Source organism: Lontra canadensis, unplaced genomic scaffold, assembly GCF_010015895.1.
Source record: "Lontra canadensis isolate GAN:19392208 unplaced genomic scaffold, GSC_riverotter_1.0 scaffold170, whole genome shotgun sequence".
NCBI classification, from domain to species: Eukaryota; Metazoa; Chordata; class Mammalia; order Carnivora; family Mustelidae; genus Lontra; species Lontra canadensis.
Window position 1 is genome coordinate 1359417 of NW_022631164.1, and position 21606 is coordinate 1381022.

Genomic DNA, 21606 nt, shown 5'->3' on the forward strand with positions numbered 1-21606 from the left:
ACTGGAGGTTTCCATGGCATTATCCTCATTGCCTGGCCTGCCAGAGACCTTTAGGTTCATGGACAAGGAGCCACTTGCCTGTTCTGGAAAGTTATTACAAAAATAACCCATTGAAAAGCCAATTATTGGTGCCAATTTTCTGTTTGTCCTAAGCCACACAGTCTAGGGTACTGTCAACTCTATTTGTTACTCATGGTCTCCTTTCTAGGACTCCACATTCAATGTGTCTTTTAGGGTTCCATGTTGGGAAACCATTTGTCTCCTTTGCAGGACTAGTCTAGGTGATGAAAATAGATCTATGAAGGTTTTAGCATTTTAGCATACTTCTTCTTTTTCCCCTGGCTGCCAGGAAGCTGAGAGTCTGATAGTCAGGCAGAAGAACTGCAGAAATGCTCCTCCTGACCCGGTTCCTTCTTCCCCATCCCCCTGCCACCAGTGGCTGTGACTTTTCTCACTTACGTCCATGTTCCTTGTGCTATTTTTTTCAGTAAAATTAGCCAGATGCTTCTTTTAGAAAGAGGTGGTGGAGTAAGTATACGCTGTATACATGCCTGGGTTTATAAATCATGGAAAGACTAGATCTTAAGCATCCCAGTTGATATGAACACATATTAAGCTCCCCTCTAGTTCTGGCCCCTGTTATGGGTCTGGGTGAGTCGGATCCATGGCACAGTGATTTCCTGGGACCTGCCACTGGGTCCATCTGTCCCCAGATGTTTTCATTGCCAAGAAGCGTCTTCCCAGGTTGGCAGGCAGTGCCCATCAGCTAGAAAGGCGTGGGCCAGAGCTGAAGTGGGGGGAGTGATAGTGTGTTGGGGGCCCAGATGGCCAGGCCAGAAGCAAGGAAACCGGGCTGCAGGGGCCACTAAGAGCAAGGCGAGGGGCCTCCCGAGACCACCCTGGGGGGCTGAGCAGTCCTGTTTCTCAACTGCATTTCCTACTCACTCCAGAGGGGGCTAGGGACAGGCCATGGCGCATTGCCCCAGGAGCCTCCAAGGCTGGAGATTCTGGCTTGCCCATTCATCTGTTGGCATTCCTCGATCTTTTCGGGGAACTGCCACTTGTGACTCTTGGGAGGAGCAAATCTCTCTAGCACCATTATGTCATGGTGAGAATCAGAACTTGGATGAGGTTAGTCGGTTAGTTGCATGATTAGAACATGCTGCCCAAGGAGCAAGGTCAGGAGTTCAGCCTCTAGGGCCATGGCTCCTGTCCCAGTGGCAGCCTCTCTGGCCTCCCTGCTGCAGCCCTAGTCACAGAGGCAGCCAGGGAAGAGAGTGGCTGAAGACCTCCCAGATCATTGCTATAAATGGAGAAATGTCCCCTTGGCACGTGGAGGTCAGGCTCACCATCTCAAAGGGGACCACATACCTCCCCCTCATCGCCACCCCCCCCCAACAGGCCCTCCTCCCCAAATGCCATACTCAGCCTTTGCTCCAGGAACAGCCTGATTAAGGAATGCATTTGTGTCATTGGCATTGCCCGTGCCCACTGCGTAGCCTGTGAGATTTCCGTTAAACTCCCGAAGGATGTCTGGAAGAGCAGGGGGTGAACAGGACACGCAGAATTTAAGAGAGAGGGGCAGGGTATCTTTTCTGCTCCAGGCTCCCCAGAGTGGGTTTTTTACCATCTTCATGCAGCTGGGGTGGTTGGGGGGTGGTGTGTGCCTGGCAGGGACTGGGGCTCTCTGAGCGGAAGTGACCTGATGACACGGTGGGCCAAGGCAGGAAGGACCTCTCAGCTTCCCTCCCCTCCCCTCCTCTCCATTCTTCCCTCCCTCCCTCCCTCCGTCCCTCTGTCCCTCTGTCTCTCCCTCCCATCCCTTCACAGTGCAGGGCATATTCACGATCTCATTGGATGGTTTCTGCACCCCCTGGGCCGTTGAAAGAACCTGAGGTTCAGAATGTTTGGAGACTCGCTCTAGGTCACTTGGCAAGTACAGAGAAGAGCCAGGACTTGAACCCGGGCCTCAGGGCTCCAAATAGAGTGTTTAGGACACCCCCTTCAGCTACCTGTCCCTGGGCCTCTGCCCCCACTCAATGGTAGTACGCAAAGACGACTTCCCCATCTCTTAGCTGGGACATTCTTAGGAAGCCAGGGCTCAGGGGGAACCGGGGACAGACTCGAGCCCCTGGCAGTTACTTACTCGGTAATGTAGTCACGGTCTCCAGAGAGTTGTCCCCTCCTGAACTGTAGGGAGTGAACACACCAGGGAGAAAAAGGGAATCAATACTTAGGCTTTTGTGAAAGAGCACCCCACCTTTCTTAGTGCCCAAACCATCGGTCCCTGTAAGATGTGCCAGACCCCTTGGTCTCTTTGTGTTGGAGAAACTCTTGAGAAAGTCTGCATTTCCCAAAGTGTTGGTTCCCCCCAACAAACAGGATTTGAAGGCAAAAAAGAGTTGTTTCTTTTTTTCCACCAAATCAGGAAAGAAAGCACTTGGCTGAGCATGTACTATGTGCCTGCACGCCCTAGATTCTCTACGTTAGATACCTGACACTTCCCAAAAAACAAGCTTCTGATACAGATGCAACTATTCCCATTTTACAGAAAAGGAAGTTGAGGTGCATAGAGGTTAATGAACTTTTGAAAGGTAACTAAAAACCAGCTTGAGCTGCAAGCTTTTGGAAAATGGATTAACTCTTCTCTGCCCAGTGGGGAGGCCAATTCCACTGGGAGTTTCACCAGAGGGTCTCTCACTGCCTTCCAATGCCTAATCTGATTTTATCTACTTGGATGTAGTTTCATGCTGTTCAATCTAACCTCAAGACCCATTCAAGATTACATTTCCTTTCATGCATTTAAATTGAATACATGTGGGAGGCCCGGAGAGAAGTACTTCTATTTGAACAAAGTCCAATGTTCAAATGTACTATATTTACTGTTTTGTTTTTTTTTTCTCCCTGCACTTCCTTCCTCAATGCCAGCATATTATTCCAGGCCAATGGATTTTGAGAACACCGTGTTTGCATCCAGCCCACCAGCACGGACTTCCAAAGGACAGGCCATGAATCAAAGTCATGGCTCTTCTTCATTCCAGGAATTGATTGGGATGAAGACAACTCTTTCAGATGAGGGCAGTTGAGTCTGGGGCTCGGCAGCCCCAGGTGATGGAGAGAAAGAAGCCAGGTGAGCTCTGCCATCACCTGACTCAGGTGCATCTCTCTCCCATCTCCCATCTGATGTCGAACCTCACTTGGACAGTGGTTGGACCTTTGTTCAAGCTTCTGATTCTACTCCAACTGTCCCTGAAGCTAACTGCTTCAGCTACTACCTGATCTTCCTTTCTTGCAACTAAAAGTGTTTACTCAGAACACTTTGTACTTGAAAGGGAATTAGAAATCCATATACCTCCTCCAGTCACTGTGTTCTCACTCTGCCTCCTTTTCTTCTTCACTAAACATATAAACATGAACATGGAGATAAACCTACACGCACACATCAAGTACTCCCTACTGTCATTTGTCTAAAAGTATCTTTGTTCTAAAACAAGTTCTGCAGCTGATCAAGACTAGCAGGCTTTAGAAATCTCTGAGTGAACACTTCTAGGAGAAAGAGAATTACACAAATCAAGATGGACAAACAAAAATATCTAAGCCCTCATTTCATTGAGAACCATGTGACACATGAAAGAAAAGAGACCCATACGAAACAGCTAGTTAGTGTGAGAGCCTTCTGATTAATGCAATTTATATTAAACCATGAGCTCAAAGGCTGGGTTTTGTTCATCTGTTGTCACCCACAGTGCACAGAGAATTACAGAGTAGACACTTAATGACATTTGTGGAAGGAGTTTCAGTGAGATGGAACACCAAATTAATTTTTTAAAAAAGCTTTTTTTTTTGTAAGCAAATTTTACTTTGGTCCTTTGATACCAAAGAAGCAAACTTATTCTAACCAAAAAAAAAAAAAAAAAAAAAAAAAAAAAAAAAAGCAGCAATGCTCCAGAGATCTCTGGCCCTGGCACACAGTTAAGCTAGACAAAGCCGGCACCTGTCCCTGACATATGGTTCTCTCAGGTCAAGGGCTTTGGAAATAGTCACCGTCAAGCCTCGTCCTGCAGGTCCTGCCCACAGCAACACACCTCCCAATAAACATCTTCCCCTGTCTGACTCTATGAGGCCCCTTCTCTCCACTTTGTCTCCTACAGGAAGAGGCTCAAATTACAGTCTTCATTTACTTGGAACCATGCATTGCCTATTGTTTCCAAACCAGAAGATTTATGGCTTCAGAAAATTGCTTTTCTTAGGTCAACCTACACATGGACATTGTCCAGGGGATGCTGACAGGTTTTGTGAACAAAGAAAAGATTCTGGGATTAAGAGAAACAGGATTAAACAGATACAATTTAAACACATTTCTTCATTGCAGGGCTTCTCAGAGCCTTTAATGATAACATACATAAATGTGAGTTCTCCATAAGGCAGTTATGGTGGGTAATGTTCCCTCACTAGTGTAAATAATTTTGCCCTCTTCAGGAACGTGTCAGGGGCTGGTGTTCCATGGAATACTTTTTGGGAAACACCAGTCTATTCTACCCAAGTGTCAACCCCATATCTCAGGCTCTGACCAAGTTCCCATCATTAACACATGTGGATGGACCTTGGGGCAGGTATTTGAAACATTTAGAACAAGGGATTTTAAGGTATAGCAGCCATGGACTGGGCAAGGCTTTCGACTAGGACCAGAAGATTCAAACATTAGGCCACACCTGGCCTCCTTCACAGGGAGAAACAGAGCAAGGGCAGAATGTTTTCATTGCTACAGAGAAACATTTGGCAGAAGATTGTCTATTTGTATCTGAATGCCAGGAATCTGTCTGGTTGGACCGTGAGCCTCCCCACATTACCCCACCACGTGCGGTTCCCCACACTATGACCTAAAGCCCCTGCCTTCTCGCGAGCCAAGACTGAGCGCATCTGCGCCCAGCTCAAGCCATTTTTGGATTGTACGTCATAGGCTCTGCTTGCTTTCTTCCCCTCTGGCTTTTCTTTTTCTTGCAGCCTCAATAACATTTGGGGCACAGTGGTTAGGAGACGAGACTCTGTTCTGTGCAGCCCACTGGCGGCCCTCTACCCAGCCGGGGGGTGGGGTGGGGAAAAGTAGGGGCCCAGGGGAGCTGGATGGCATTCACCAGAGCGGCTGGTGTCCTCCTGCTCCCCATGCCTAGGGTCCTTTCTCCCTTCCTCCCACCCAGACACACTTTCCCTTCTGGGGCTGTCCTCAGGGTTGGCCAGAGAACTGCCCTCGTCTCAGCTGTCCCCACCCTGTTCCCTCTCACTTTTCCAGAAGAAACTTTCCATCTGAATTCACTGGGCAGAAGAAGGGAGGAGGCAAGCATGTGAAGTGGCTGTAAAACGTCTTAGCACTCTGCCCTCTCCTGGCTGGCCTTGTTGTTTGGAATTCTGAGCTAATTGCCAATGACTGTGAAGTACACATAAACACGAACTTCACTGGAAAAGAAAAAAAACTGAAGAACACCCACCCACACCCAACCACTCACCTTACCCGCTCTGAACTTTTTCTACCTCTGGTCTGGAATGCCCTTTCTCATCTGATTGCTAATCTGTCAACTCCCACCTTCTCTGGGAGCTTTCTTTACCGACCTCTCTATCCCTGGGGCCCTCAGGCATCTCACTTTCAAGCAGCACATGCCCATGGAGCTCGAGCATTTGCGGGCACTTCCCGTCCACCCCCTCGCCCACCCGGCTCAGTGCCAGGTCTGGTGCAGGCACCCGGGAGGGCTCAAGTCTGGTGAGTCTGTCTTAGTCCTCTCCTTCTGAAATGGTGTGTTGCATTTCAGAGTTTTCTGGACAGACGTGGACATATATGTGAAGGCAGAGGTGTGAGCACAGAATGACATGAACAAATACATAGAGACAGCAAACAGACGGAGATCTCCACGTGTGCACAGACATGTAAACAGGCAGGTGAAGACTCAGAGGTTTGGAGCTTTTCAGGTGCATTTCATGTTGGATTTGCTGACCCAGGAGTCTGACAAGAACCCTGGTTTTCTTCTTCTGTACAATTAAAGAAAAAAAAAAGTTATCAACAATAAAATATCCTCTCTATTCACCCTATGGTCACATTTTGCAGAAATACATCAATTTTCATTCTGAAACCCCTTCCAGATCCAGTCCTGGCTCCTCAGTATTTACACATTTACAAGAGACAATCCCCTCACCCAATTTCTGGGGGTGAGCCTAGGGCGGGAGGGGGTGAAGGGTTAGCATTACCTATAAGACAGTCCCCGATACTGCGTGGTGACGTCAGAAAGGTCATTCGGTTTGGAGGCAATTCCATTGCCAGCCTTTTGAAAACACAACAAAGTCCATAGGAAAATGAATAAGTGAGAGGAAAGGGAGGCGGGCAGTTCCCAATGCATTTATCATGCGGCGTGAGCAGACCCTGGGCCAGGAGCCTGAGAACAGGCTTGCATTCTCCCATGCTCCTTTCCGGTCATTTGCCTTCCCTGCCTCTCAGCGGCTTCCTAACTGACCCGAGGACATGACTTGCTGAGCTCTGGTCCTGACAGGATTGCTCTGATGACGAAATCGGATCATGGTGGCAAAAACAGCTTTGCAAACTCCAAAGTACTTTGCATGTATGAGACATGGCCATATTACTACTGCAAGCCCTATGCTCCGAACTTCTCTTAGAAGCACAAAGGAGCCTATCTCTAGATTGGAGTGGACTGCAGTGGGCAGGCTTCTCATAAACGTCACATTTCTCCTCTTTCCCTCTGGGACATTCTGTAAGGCAATCTTGTGGCCTCAGAAGTGCTGCCAGAAAGTGGTCATCTGGGAGGGTTGGAGCCCTGTTTCTTGGAAATGCACAGCAGAGCTTAAGCCACGGTTGTGGAGTCTCCTGCTTTGCACGCAGGTGCACAGACAGAATATATGTGAGGGTCTGAGCTACTCCTCAAGTGTAATCCAGAGGGAAAGGAGCACCCACATAGGTGGGTTCAGAAGGTTATTTTGAGTTGAAATGACATCTTTTCTGCAGTTGTTAAAAAAAGCAATTGTGAGGTGTTCGCTCCTCAAAAAGAGGTCCCCTTGCACACCTGATTGAGAAAGTGACTGCAAAATCAAACCATTGCCACCCTCTGGGATGGACAGGGCCAGGCTAGGGGCAGAAGTCAGGGGCGCAGGCCCTGAGACCAACAGGTGCAGCTTCCCCCATCCCCTACCCCCCACCTGGGGCCCAAGCACCCTTACGGTCAGGGAGTCCCCCAGTGCAGCCACGACTTGGATGTCTGCCGGTCTCAGGACATGCACTGGAAAGACAAGCGGACACACTTGAGTGCAGGGGAAGGAACCTGTAGTCAGAGTCTAGGGCTTCTGACCTGAAGCGGGACGAGAGGCATGACCTGTATGTGTGTTTGGGCCATGGAGACAGAGGTTATATGAAGGATTTCCTCAGAAAAGACCCAACAAATCAATCCTGGGCCTGTGGGGAGAGCAGTGCAGAGGCGACGTGGGGGTGGTGGTGGCAGGGTGGATGGATGGTGGGGAGAGGAGAGTGGAATTTACACATGGTGGGGTGGGAGGCCAGCTGTGACCTTGAGGGCAGGGCCACCTGGGCGCTGGACCATGTGAGATGAGCTATAGGGTCTGAGGCCCAGCCTGTTTACAGCTGTGTTCTGAATTTCTGCCAAGAGTCTGAGAAAGACTCATGTCAGGCCTTGCCCTGTCCCAGATCGCTTTTGAAGCCTCCATGGAAATTTCTGGCCCTCTTGCAGGGAGCAGTGATCAGAGAGCCTGGGGCCCCAGGGCACGCTGCAGAGCTGACTCGCTCCTGGGACTTGCTGGGCAACAGCCCCCCCTCCCCAGGCCCCGGCCCAGCTCTTGGCCTCAGGGAGGTCACGCCACTAGGCTGGGCCATTAAGGGGGAGCTCCTGGAGATCCTCGACTAACAGGCTGAATTGAGGGCAGCAAACAGTTCTTGGCCTGGTCACCTTGGGTCCTGTGGGGTAAAGACATCTTTGCACAGCAGAGGGGGACAAAGCAGGGACCTGTTCCAGGCAACCACCCAGATAGGAAGCAAGCCCCAGCCCTAAAGCTGCCATTGAGTTACACATGCCAAGTCTTGTCAGAGCGCTCGTTGGCCTCTGAGTGCTTTGGGGGGGCCCTGGGTTCTGATGTGTCATAAGGGGCTTACCTGAGGTGGGTGTCGAGGAAGAAGGGGCTCTATCCCTGCAAGGCAGCTGGCTCCCATGACCCTAAAGGCATAGAACAAATCATAGAATCTCAGGGTTGAAAGGGACTGGAGAGGTTGGCTGGGCATCAAACTCACTTGGAGAGCTTCACCAAACACACCTGGATTCCTGGGTCCCACCCTGGGGAGGGACCTGGAAAGGCACTTTGAGAAGGCTCCCTAGGTGATCTTAGCCTGGGATCCGCTAACCTAGTTCAGATCGCCCACCATCCAGTGCAAGAATCGGACCATTGACACAACAATCCTATCCCACCCCAGCCATATCTGATTCTACAGCCTTACGAGGATAAAACTCTCATCACCTAGGTCTCTGAAGCGGTCCGACTGGCTGGTCCCACCTGGGCTGTTAACCAGTGTAGCTTATCCTGCCCACCGCCTGGTCTGAAGGGGTAGGTCAGTAGACCTTATAGAAGAGCATTAATCTTCCTTGGCTGCCCACCAGGACCCTTACCCACATTTGCCTCCCCCACCACCTTGTGGGGCCAGGCCCAGCTTGGGGACTGCCCACCCTGCTGGCTGGAGGGCCACAAGGAGGAAACAAGCTCATACCTGCACTCTGTTCTTGTAGGTGCTCAGAAACGGCCAGACCTGTGAGAAGAGGGCAGTGAGCAACTCTAGCAAATTTGCTGGCTTTCTGCATGACACTTTCAGCCTCCCGTGCCCATGTTTCCAAGCCCCTCCCCGCCAGGCTGACCACCGTGGGCTCCCTCCCAGGATGCACTGGGCCTTCTCTGCAACCTGAACTCTTAGGAACAGCTAGCATAAAGCCTGCAGTGGCTCCCAGGTAAGCAAGTCTGCTCTCTGCTCCCCTCTCAGCTGGCTGGGGTGGCTGCATCCCCTCTCCTTCCCGCCCCAAACCTCCCACCCCAGCCACTGCCTCGGTAAGTGCATGTTGCCTACTCCCCAGACCCCTTGCCACCCCGGGCCACTCCCACCCTGCCCAGGCAAGAAAATCAGGTGCTTTGAGGTCCTGCTCCATGTAAGCCCTGGCTCAGAGGTTCCCATTGGAGGACATCGTAGAGGGGAGGAATCAGCTGCAGAGGTCCAAGTATCCCTCTGGCCATTTGCGAGTGAACACGGTGGGCGGGGGGTTGCTGGGCCTGCTTTACCTTCCCAGGTAATGTCTAATTTTCTAGCTCCAGCTTCCATTTGACCAGCCCCCATCCCCAATTTGACCAGCCCCTCCCCCATCGCCCTAGCAGATACTCCAGGTCCCAGTTCCTTGATCTTTCTATCTAGCCACAGAGACAGTGGCTACATGGAGACAGGGTATCCTTTCTGCCCCATCCTGGTCTTGACGTTCTCCACTGCCCCTAGTCTCCAAAATGAGAGCTGGAAGGTGCTATCATGTTCCCCTTCCTGGGTGTGTGCAGCCCAGACTCATGCTGGGGCTCCCTGCGACATGGAGAGACAAAGGGACACTAGGCACCCCTGGCCACAGGGGGCTGTCGTCCCCTTACGGTCCAGCCAGATGGGGCTTTGTGGACGGTCACCTGGAGTCTGGGGTGGGAGTGGGAACTGGGGATGAAACGAGCTAAGAAACCTGAGAGATGCTATAATCCTGGAAAAGATGCCTCAGATAAACAGACCCGTTTATAAGGACACGGTTCGCGTGCTACCTGGTTCGGACAGGTGATATTGATCTTGTATTCAAAGTTGTGCTCTGTTGTCTTCTGGCCAACAGGTTCCAGCTAAAGCAAGAAGTGGAAAGAGGTGGCAAGAAGGGAGAGGTCAGGCTGCAGGTCAGGGCTGGGGAAGGAAGGGACGGACACAGGCAATGGGGTCTGTCATCGCTATGGGGCAGGGGATCATACAGCCTGAGCGATGGGCCTCTGAACTCCTTCAAAAGCTCGCCAGAGTCTTTCTCCTACAGGGAGAGAATAGGTTTCCCTACCTCGGTCCTCTTACCATGTTGTTCCAGAGGGCGCTGGCCGCGTGCGCGTGAGCTTTGCTGCTGAAGTGGAAACAGTCAGGAGCAAAGAAAGAGCTGTCCGGCAAACCGTCCTGGTCACAGGGCGTAAAGGAGGGTCCGTATTGGAGGACGTCCGGGACACAAATGACACTCAGAACCGACCGGGCTCTGTGGGGCTCCCCTACATCCACCAGGCTCGTTTTCCTTACCGGCGTCTTTGGCATGTCTACTTTCTCGAAGAATGGCTGCACGACCACCGTAAAATCCTCTCTTGTGTCATACCGACCGCTCTCAACCAGCCGGTGAGTCCCCTCCTACAGGAGGCAAAGGGGGCAGGGGTCAGGGGGGCCTCCCCGCCTCCGCTCGGGCTGTGTGCCACCTCTTTCTCTGCCAAAGAATTGAACAGAGTCCGCCCCTGGAGTGAAATCAATCTGTAACAAAATCTCAACTGATCAGGAACCAGCTAGGTACTTTTTTAGATCAGACTTCCGCCTCAACCCCAACCTCCACTCACAGTGGCGTGTATCTGACCTAGGCTGTGGGGGAAAAAAAGGAAAGGCAAGGAAAAACCCAAGACCATCAGCTTGATCTCCTCTGGAAGCTTCTTGATTAAAGATTGGGACAGGGGGTGGGGGAGGGCATGAATTCAATGTAATGACTTTTTTGGGATAATCATTACATTTAATTTATTTCTGTCCTACATGTGTTCAGAAACTCAAAGGTGAATCAGTAATGATATTTAATGCCCATTTATATCATCTGTGCATGGTGTGTGTTTGGAGGGGCAGGCATGCTCCCGTGCATACACCCTTCTTTGAGACCCTCAGGTCTGTCCAGGAAAGTAACAGAGCTGTTACTCTCAGAGCTCCCCCTTGGGCTTGGTTCCAGGAGGACAAGTTAGCCCAGTTCAGGCTCCAGGTTCTGCCAGCCTCTGCCATTTTCACTGCTTACAGGATTTCTACCATTTGGGGCCGGGACCCTGGCTGGAACAGGCAGTCAGGAACATCAGTGGGGTCATTACCGAAGGCACCACATGTACTTTCCCCCGGGGGGCAGCCAGAAAGGGAGTGCAATGCCACTGAGTAGCAGTGTGACTTTCAGCAAGATGCGTCCCCTCTCTGGACCTCTCTTTCCTCATCTGTAAGTGGAGGATGTTTGGCCAGGCCTGGACCATCCCTTAGCTCCCTTCCAGTGCTACTGGTTACTCTGCGAATAGCTACAATCGCCCACAGTGGAACCAGGCCCCTCTTGGGAAATGAAAGAAATAGTGTCTAGAATGCCTGGCACATGGTGGTCATGAATAGCAATGATCATCTCCATGGAGAGAGATGGGAGTCATAGCTTTTGCAGAAAGTAGGGAGAGGATTCCGCCAGTGGGCGTGATGGCCTCCTGCGGTGAACCGTGAACTTCTCCTGGATCTCAGTGGTAACCAACATTAGACCTGGGAACAGCATCTGAACCCACTTCCTATGTTTGGAAAAACTCCACTATATGAAGAGCAGCCCACCTCCCACTGTACAAAATGAGGAAGACAAATGCGGGCTTTCCCAGTGACCCCCATACTCGGACTTAGGCACATGCCCAGGGGCCCTCCAAAGCTAGTGCCAGAAAGAGGGACAGCACAGAATCCATTCTGCTAAGGGTGGCAGCTGCAGTCAGTTCCTAGAAGCAGCAGTGACAGTGGTGTCCACAGTGTCTCCACTGAACGAGTTCCTTAGTCTGATTTTGATCCTTATGACTTGGTCCCTAGAATTTCATGATGCCATGATTTCTGGTGCCCCCACCTCTGATCATAGCTTTTTAACTCTTCCAGACCGTCTACTTAAATAATCCAACTGCTTAAATTAACCCGCATCACATACATTTTCGTTGCTTGCCTCCAAGAACCTGTTCTACCTGGAACAGGTTTGCTCTCATGGCTGTAACCTTGGCTGCCTTCCTTCTCCTAGTACAGGCCATGGACTTCTGCCTGCCCGCAGCAGAAGGAAGTACAGCTGGGGAGTCACCCAGAGGGTGACAGATGGAGGCTCGTTCCCTCAAAGCCCTGATACCCCTGATGGGAAGTGGTTCTGTTCCAAGGAGTCCATGAGTTTGAAGGATGGATCCATCCTGGTAACTGTTTGCAGCCTACTCTAGAAGAACCGGAAGGGTACCATTGTCCTCTTGAGTGACTGGATGATTATTTTGGGGGAAACTGAAGGTCGTCAAGGGAGCCAGCTGCTCTGGCCAAAGACTGGATGGAAAAAGGCCCCAAATGAATAACGCACAGGATGTCTGGAGATCATCGGCTGACTCTCTTTCTACCTGTGCTCCCCCAGAGTATCTGCTTCCCTGGGAGAGGACAGCAAAGGACATGCAAGTCATCTCAGTGAATCCTCTAGACTCTCTTAGGTAGAAAGGGCTTCCCAGCCAGGAGTCAGAAACTCACACACACTCTCCAAATGGAAATAGTGTGTGTGTGTGTGTGTGTGTGTGTGTGTGTGTGTGTGTGTGTGTAAGGCCAGGAATGGAGATTTGGTGAAGTGTGTTCAGTGACTCGGCTCTACAAACTTAGTGCAAATAAACTAAATCACAGTCCCTGTGGTCTCTCAAGGTGTCTTCAAATCTGCAAACGGCTCACTGGTCACCTCACACCCTCACACTGGACAGCGGGGGTCATGATAATGTAAGCATGACCTCATTTTCTCACTGGAGCAATGAGACCACACAGCATTTCCGGTGCTGTCTCAGGACCCGTTCTCAGCTTACCTGGTACTGCTTATTCACTTCGATGAGGGCGGCAAGTTCTGTTGAGTTATCCTCAAACTTCAGGACACAGGGGCACAGGTTCCTGCGAACCGAACCAAAGAGATGTCTCACCTCACCAAGATCACTGTCCAAATGCATGACATGGACTTGAGATTCACAATCTATTTGACCTAGAGGTGTTAGAAGTCAGTGCTAATGGAGGCCCCGCCAGATGAAGCTGGAGAAAGTTCCCCAAAGCTGCATTTTCTCATGAAAACGAGCCAGTTACTTCTGATGTCTGCAGGAAAAACTTCTGGAGCTGGTTACCTTATGACTATGTGAGGACAGACCAGGCAACAAAGTAAAGCACACCTACTTTTAAATAATAACAGTGGCAGCAACGCTCAGAATAAGGGCTCACACGTCCCGATGCTCACCATGCCAAGAGCTTTATGGGTATTAACCCATTTGATTTTCCTCTCAGCGATTCAAGAAGTTGTATTATCATCCCCATTTTATAGAGGAGAAATCTGAGGCTCCATGTGGTTAAGTACTTGCTCAAGGTCACATGGAGATACATGTGGGAGCCAGGACTTGAACTCTAGTCTGTCTGGTCTGAACCTGAGCTCTTAATCCCTAGTTAAACTGCTTCTGTCCAGTCTGTACCTCTGCTCTGGTTGACCACCTTGCCCATCTGGGCTTTTGGTCTGGGGATGGGGGGGCGCACAGGGTGAGGGGATCAGAGTGTGCATGGCTCAGAAGAGACTCGTGCCTCCAAGGAAAAGACCACCATGGAGACAGAACAGTGGAGAGGCAGCAGGACAAGGTGACCCCGAGTCTGCCTCACCTGGCAGTCAGTGACTTGGCCATTACAGGGCTGAGAGGGGACCTGGCAGATGCCTTCTTCTGAACTGTTAGCTTTAATTGTCTGAAAACCCTGCAGTGATGGACAGCAAGAGACTTTTGGGTAAGCTGCGCTGAGACGAATCCACTGAACCCCTGGGTGGCCCAGTGACTGGAGAAAGTGGGAGCCAGGGGATGAGTCAGCCGCTGACAATACAGCACGCCTGACACTGGCTGCCTTCATAGGCACGGGTCACGCGGCAACCGTCCTCCCACTCACAGGGTCCTCAGGTCTTCCCTGGCTGGGGGGAGACCTGTGCGATCTGGGCCCCCAGCTGAGGTCTGGGACCCATCTGTAGGGGAGTAGCCAAGGTGCCGCTTCATTTGCAAGAGCAAATCTGGCCCTTGTGCATTATTCATTCACTCCCTCAGCAAACAGGCTCTCTGCTGTGTGAGCCGTGACTCATGTGGGGCGGTGGGGGGCGGGGGGTGCAGGGCTGCGGGGAGAGGTACATGAATCATCACCACGTGCTGTGGTCGGGGCTGTCGTGGGGGCCCATCAAGGGTTACAGAGCCAGGGAGGATGCTGGGGTGGGGCTCAGCCCGCAGGACCTGGGTTCAGGGTGCAGGGGAGGCCATGCAGGAAGGAATGCCGGCAGAAATGACCATGCTCAGGTTAAAAGGACGTCTTAATCCAGAAGGTCAAGGAGAGGTATCATGTCAGAGAGGGAGCTGCCTTTGGCTCTGGAGATGGGGGATGAAAAAGGCCTTTCCAGGGCCTTCCCAGGGCCAGGCCTCATTGTGCTCAGAAAATATTGTTCCCTGATTCTAATGTGACACCCTCTCCTCCAGCAAGTGACCGTAGCCCCACAGTTGTGAGTGCCCACCCTAGGACACCCCCACCAGAGAGAGATTCCCTCTGTCCCAGAGATGGGGCTCGATGGGGGGACGTTCTGGTTACACTGGCTGGTGACCCGTGACCCGGCCCACAAAGGCCCACTCCATTCCCCACGCTTTACTCTTCCCTCCCAGGAGATCTGAAGGGTGTCCTGAGCTCCCAGGACAGCCAGGAGGATGGTCGGGTGGTGACACAGACCCCGAGGTTAGCTGAGGTCTACACTGGGCTCACAAAAATCCATGAGGCCTCGTCAGGTTAGAAAATGGGGTGGGCTTAGTCTTCCTCACACACCTGCCCTTGGACTTTCTAATGAATCAGAGTTGGTTTCTGCTGAGGATCCCCTGGTGCTTTAGGGAATGCGGGAGAAGCTTCCTTCTCACCTGAGGATAAGCCTTGGGCAGCTGACGTTCATCTCCTGGTACAGCTCCCTCAGATTGATGATCTCCAGAACCTTCACCAGGTTCACAAATGCACGAGGAACCTGAGAAAAGGCAAGGCCAGTCCCCAAGAGGATAGCGGCTGGCGGCTCCAGTCCCTCATCTAGGTCTGGGCCAGCCTCTCCTGCTGGATACCCGGTCTGGGGTCTTCCATGCCCCATCCACCTCCTTCATCCCTCCCCATCTCCCTCCCTCCTGCTTTTAACACCTATGTGTTCAGGCTTCTGGGATCAGGACAGTGGCACTGTCAGTGCTGGCTTCCAGGGAAAGGCGAGCAGGAAGTCAGAGCCCCACCAGGCTACATCTGAGGCCCAAGAAAGACCGTTGGTTGAGCTGCTCAGAGGCCACACAGTCCAGCCTACACACCTCAGCATGAAGGATGTCCAGAGCCTTCCCGATGTTGTCCGTGAAGTTCTGAGGAGAATAGCGGGCCTGCGGGAAAAGGGAAGGTCTAACACCATCCACCACCTAATTTCTCTGTGGACCAGGCTCGTTCATGTCTTGGGTCCCCTCCTTCTTGTATGTTAGCCAGAATGGGCGACATTGAAACATAAGGTTGGTCTAGGGGGCCTCCAGCCTTCAGACCAAACCCACCATCCTTAGGCTGGTCATGACTGTGACCTCCCCAGAAACCTTGTTTTTTGCATAAAGTTATGGAAAGCTCTGGATCCACTTTGCATTAATTAGATGCAGGGACTTAGCTAAAGCATCTCACATCTCTGGGCCCCTCTAGAATAGGGTGTTGGAGCACGGGACTACTCAGATCTCCTGTGGTTTGAATGTTCTCTGGTCCCATGGCCCGAGCTCTTCTGCCTTCAAGCCTCAAAGTGCCTGGGGACCTGCTGCCCCATCAGATCACTTAAAGACATGATTGTAGGGGAAGGGGGTCCTGTGAATCCCCTCCCCCAAGAATAAACACATTTTATGTTATTTCTTCTGATCTCCATACTTGGTGATTTTTAATTTTTTTTTTTTTAAGTGGAACCCTTTCTGTGGCTAAAATCTAACCAAGACCTTTTCCATCAAATGACTCAAAAGTGGAGCAGAGGCCACAGTCCAACTTCCTTACCTGCTTCACTGACAGCCGCATGCCCACAGCGAGCCTGTCACATCCCAGAAAAACCCTGGTGACTTTGAGGCTATGACGGGTCTGGGGACCAGGGTTGCCCCTTGGGACAGAAGCTCCCCAGGCTCAGCAGGACTCCCCACTTCCCGATTTTGCTCTGCTAAATGTCATTTTCCAGCCCTAGTTGGAAGGATTCCTGCTCCGTGTACTCCCCTGACTCCCCCCATCACCCTACAAAACACAAATTCCCATGGCAATTCTTACTTTGGGGCCACCATGTTGTCCTTACCGTGTTATGGTGCATTTTCTGTACCTCCCTCCCTGACTGTGAGTTCCTTGAGGACAGAGCTGTGAGGCTCAGCACCTAGTATGGTGCCTGGCCTATAATACATGCCCAGGAAATGATACATTAAAGACATTCTGTTTATCGGAAAACACTATAAACAAAATTAAATGGAAATCGACAAACAGGCAGCATATTTGATAAAGGGTTAGTATACTTAATATGAGGGGTTTTTAGAGATCTGTAAGAGAACGATAAATACCTAAACAGAAAGTAGCCAATGGCCTTCATATAGAATTTATCAGGAGGAATTCAAATGAGCATGAAACAAGGGACATAAAGGCTTCTTCCTCCCTACTCATCAAATAAATACAAATTTTGAAGATACGATTTTTTCAATTATTAGATTAGCACCTATTAGAACAAATAACATACACTGCCAGATGGAACGTGAGGAAGGAGGCAGAATTGATGCCAACATTCTGGAAGCAGTTTGGCTATCTGTATCCAAGGCACTGAAAATGTGCAGCGTCCCCCCAGAGTGAGATGGAGAGATAGATACGTGCTAAGTTAATACGGCAACATGGTAACAACTGTAAAACCTAGGCAGTGGGTAGATGGGCATTTACTACATAATTCTCTGCATTTCTCAGTATGTTTGGAAATTTCTGTGATAAAACAGTAGGGGAAATGTACATCCCTTCTTGCCTAAAAGTCTTACTACTCAGGGCATGTATCAGGAAACTATTAGGGGTGCCAATCAAGATGGATGTTTCTCCTGGTGTTATTTATAATAGGCATAATTAGAAGCAATACAAGCTAAATACAGGGTAAATGGTGATAGTTAAGGAAAGTATGGCCAATACGGGTTATGGACTATTTATATGGTCATTAAGATTTATTTTATGGAAGACTACTGACATAGGATCATCTTCCCAATGGATTGCTACTGAAAAAAAAAAAAAAAGCAGATCATCAAACAATATCTCCAGAAGGAAGCTATTTTTAGCAAATAATAAAGTAACTTCTCCCTTTTCAGAGAAATACACGGTAAATGCCAGAGAGACATTTAACAAAATGTTAGTGATGGCATTTCTGGGTGTTGTAATTACAGAAAATATGTTTTTTCTTTGTGCTTTGATGAGATTCCAGTGTGCATTGCTTATAAAATTAAAAAAAAATTAAAAACCTGTTATTTTTAAAGTCAGCTGAATTGAATGTAGAAGAGGTACAAGCACGCCTAGCATAGGCAGAAAAGGTGGAAGTTACAAGAAGGCCAATTTGGGCTTGACACAAACACTACCAAAAAATTGGTACTTGCTTATAGTACTAACGAGAGCAAGTTAAAAAGCTTTCCCGTCGCTGGGAATATTCAACAGCTAGGATCTCTGGAAGGCATTCCTGCGGCAGGTAGGAGAACAGTCAACAGGATTTGTGGGGTTTGTCCAGCTCAGAGATTCTGGGGTTCCAGGAAGAAGCACCACACCCACAGGGCAGCAGCCTGGCTCTTGGGGTTCCCATCAGCTCGGAATGACTTGGCTCTGAACCATGCCTAAATGTTTGCATTAGGAAATCATTTTTTTTTTTTTTTCCATTCAAAACAGAGACGGTAAGGCAGTTCTCGATGCTGGAAAAAGGAACTGAGCTTTAATGATCTATATGAATATATGCCTGATTTTTCTAGATCCTTGGAATGTGACCTTGGTTTCTAGAATGATATGATCAGGCTCCCTTGTTATAAAACCTAATCAAGATCAGTTTCATAACCAGTTCTATTGAGTCTTTGCCTGGAGGTGAATGCACTCTTGGTCTCAGGGTTAATTCCAGGCTACAAGCCCCAAGTGCCAAGCCTGCTGCACTCGCTCTAGCCACCTGGTGTGGAAATCCTTCCCTGGGGGAGTCTTGAGTTAAGGGCCTAGAGGCTCACCGGGTCGTTGCAGAAATCACAGAGATCATTGCCTCCTATGAACACGGTTATTATCTTCCAATCCTCCTGAAAATTTATCTTCTGAAATGAACAAGAAACAAGTAAGTGCCTTGCTCCAGAGCTGAGTCAAGAAGACAGAGTACCAAACCCTGGCAGGGATGCGTCCTCACCTCCCGGAGGGTTTAATGGACATCACTATTTTCTATTCTGTGGTTTTGGGGTCCTGAGGTCATAATCACCAGTTGGAGGAGCTAGATCACTTGTGGCTTTTAAAGGTGGGTTCTCTGCACTTCCATGTAGTCCCTGACCCTGACCCTCTCTGTCTCCATGGATTTCTCCGGCTTGCTCCCTCTTCTGGGGAATGCTAGCTCAAGCGGGCCTAGGAGACTGGGACTGAATTACCGTGTCATTCTTCATCAGGTCCACCAGCCTCCTGGCCTGAACAGGTAAATCCCTGTGGACACATACGGACAGAAGTCAGGTAATGAGCAGAGACCATGAAGCTGGGGCAGGGAAGGTTCTTGGTGGAGACGGTAGCAATCAAACAGGCAGCAGGAGAGTTGGACCGAAGGCCACCCTCCCATCCCAGAGCACCTTTTCCATCCAGCCTCCTCTGGAGGTGGAGGGCGGGGGCGGGGGGGCATTATGACCTCGCTTCGGGACAGGCAGAGCACTCAACATGTGAGCGGGGGACCTAGCGGCATGTTTCTTTTCCAGGCCAGGCTCCCTCAGGGCAGACAGAAGGCTGCATGTGCATTTCATGTCACACATGGCTTGGTATGAGCCTGCCTATGTGGGTGCCGTGAGCTTTGCCTGCAGGGCACCCGCACCATCAAGGTCAAGTCAGACATACCCAGGTTTGACATTTAGTCACCTCCTGCTAACTGCGGGAATGTAACCTAAGTGTGCCGTTCCCAAAGACTGCAAACATGGAGATAAAACCCTGTATCTTCAAGGGTCCTGAGGAGCAGCACATGAGACAAGCAAAGAAGCCTCATGGACTAAGACCCCCCTTTTGGAGCCAGGCAGCACGGGGCTGAATCCTGGGCCCAGCCCCAACCAGCCGGGAGAGCTTGACAAAGTGCTTAACCTTGCAAACACTTAGTTTGGTCCTGTGTAAGATGTGCATGGGAAGCAAGCCTTCTCACTGAGTTGTCGGATGCATTAAATAGAGAATTTAGAGCAGCACGTGGTAAGCCTCCATATTAGCAACAATACATTGAATCCCATCTCCTATCACTACCGCCATCCCAGGTCTCTGGCACCACCCCAGCAGGAAACAGTGGTTGTCATGTCTTCATTATTAGCCCAGCTGGCCTGGTCTTCGTCACAGGGGACTAGGCAGGTATCAGATCTTCTGGGCAGGGATCTCCTTGCGTCTTGGCTCCCTCATCACTGGAAGCCATCAGGACACCTGCTCTGAGGACCAGAGCTGGATGATTACTTGACCTCTCTGAGCCTCAATATCACCGTTAAGAAAACCTGGGTGTGTGACCTGCACAGATCACGGGGCTAGTAAACGTGAGGGTGCCTGCTAGGTTGGGCACGGCAGGTATGTATGACGGGTTATTACCAGACCTGGGCTAGGGCCTGCCGGGCACAAGGACTACAGGTCACGTGGTCGAGGTGACGCATTTGTTCAGGCCACTTTGCCTCTTTGTGCTACAGTTTCTTCATCTGTAATATGGGAGCAATCATCACTAACCCCTCCCTATGACTCAGGAAGTGCTCGGACAGATGGATTACTTGCACAAAAGGGCCCCACGGCCTTGAAGAGAGCAGGAGAGAGATCCATGGTCATATGAATCATGAACTTTATGTTCTCCACCAAGGACTCCTTCTTGGACGCCTCCCTGACCTAATCAAGCTTACAAACGCCTCTCCGGATACCACTAGCTGACATATGCTTGGAAAAAAACCCCAAATTATGGTAATATTAATGCCAAAATTTTGGGGCAGTCAATTGGATAGCCTTTCACCCTTCTCCCACCAAAAGGAAGACGAAGCCACAGAATTTATTATGAAACAGATTAGGTTTTGGAAAAATCTCTGATTTGGATGACTCCCGTCCTGAATAAATGGGAGTTACTCAGGTGAACTGTAGATTCGGGATGGTGTTGAAAGCTGGTTAAATGATGTCAGGGAATCTGGGAACTAAGGAAATACATGGCAAAGAGGTTTGCGATTATTCTGGAAGAAAAATAGATTATAAAACAGAGAGGATCTTTCCATATTTTTCCTAGATTGGGTGCAGTATTTGCTTTTGTCTGACCAGGTGGCAAATCCGAAAAAGCACCCTAGGCTTGGGGATCTGGGTTTTGGAAAATGGAGGTGCAGGACCCAGGAAAGCTGGCCCTGCTCTCCTGCTCTCAGGAACCTGCCATTCAGGGTGCACGGACCATGATAATGGTCCCCTTGCTCCCCAACAGTTTCCCCAGGCAGGTCCCACAGCCCCACTGCATCGTTACTAGCACCACTATGCTAGTGTGTGTGTGACTTATACCCCCCAGAACTTCAGCTTCAACACGGCATCAGGCCTCATAACCACCCCTGGGACAAGTTCACTGCCAGCCCCATCTCGAAGGCTAAGGCTTCAGGAGGCTGGGGCAGGGGTGGGACGTGTGTGCCAGGACTCAGACGCATGGCTTCCCTCCTGGGAGGGCTCTCTCAATGACCCAGCAAAGATGCAAAGTGTAGAGCCTGCAAAGACTGCCTGGAAAGCATGTCCCCCCACCTACCCAGCCCCGGGAAGGGAGGGACAGGATAGATGGAGCATTAACAGAGTCATAAAAACTGGAACTGAGAGTCTGAGAATCAGCCCTCTTACACTGCCATCTTCTGTGGACAGGAGTAAAGTAATTTGCTCCAAGCATATGCCGGGCATCAGAGTAAACTGTGACTAGTTCCTGGGGTGGTATTGGGGGTGAGCTAATAGGTTTCTGTGTCCCACAGTGAGGGACACCCCAGGAGAGCCCACCCAGTCCAGTCTTTGACCCCCAGAACTCTCCCATGGACCAAGTCCCCCTCCCTAGCCTTCAGCCATACACCCCAGTCCAGGCAAAGCCTCTGACTAGGTCCCCAGAGGATCTGTGTGGTCCCCCCGCAGGCTCCCCTGCTCACTCCGCTCGGTCTCCTGCCACGGCCTGATTTAGGAAGGCTCCAGGGCTGTTTTCTCTCCCGGTGCCAACAGAGAAGCCCCTCAGGGAAGGGTTGAATTCCCGGAGGATGTCTGGAAACACAAAGAAGAGACACATTTAGTAACTATCCCCAAACAGTCTTCAGATTCCTTCTATA

General features: G+C 50.5%; 1 protein-coding gene and 1 long non-coding RNA gene across 2 annotated transcripts in view; one reads left to right on the forward strand and one right to left on the reverse strand.

Moving 5' to 3' along the window:
• The window catches only part of PLB1 (phospholipase B1), a 176600-nt gene that overhangs the window by 89172 nt on the left and 65822 nt on the right, over positions 1-21606 (reverse strand). Inside the window, exons 21-35 of the mRNA XM_032845867.1 lie at positions 21433-21541; positions 18715-18766; positions 18313-18393; positions 15403-15468; positions 14980-15080; positions 12880-12961; positions 10340-10444; positions 10127-10222; positions 9838-9909; positions 8768-8806; positions 8162-8222; positions 7219-7277; positions 6238-6311; positions 2147-2190; positions 1425-1533 (exon numbers count right to left, since the gene is read on the reverse strand). Coding sequence (XP_032701758.1) covers positions 1425-1533; positions 2147-2190; positions 6238-6311; positions 7219-7277; positions 8162-8222; positions 8768-8806; positions 9838-9909; positions 10127-10222; positions 10340-10444; positions 12880-12961; positions 14980-15080; positions 15403-15468; positions 18313-18393; positions 18715-18766; positions 21433-21541 — 1150 coding nt within the window. The remainder of the gene's footprint in view (positions 1-1424; positions 1534-2146; positions 2191-6237; positions 6312-7218; positions 7278-8161; positions 8223-8767; positions 8807-9837; positions 9910-10126; positions 10223-10339; positions 10445-12879; positions 12962-14979; positions 15081-15402; positions 15469-18312; positions 18394-18714; positions 18767-21432; positions 21542-21606) is intronic.
• On the forward strand, positions 2944-6076 carry LOC116860050. The gene is made up of 2 exons (XR_004381263.1): positions 2944-3130; positions 5805-6076. It is a non-coding gene; the product is annotated as an uncharacterized LOC116860050 (long non-coding RNA).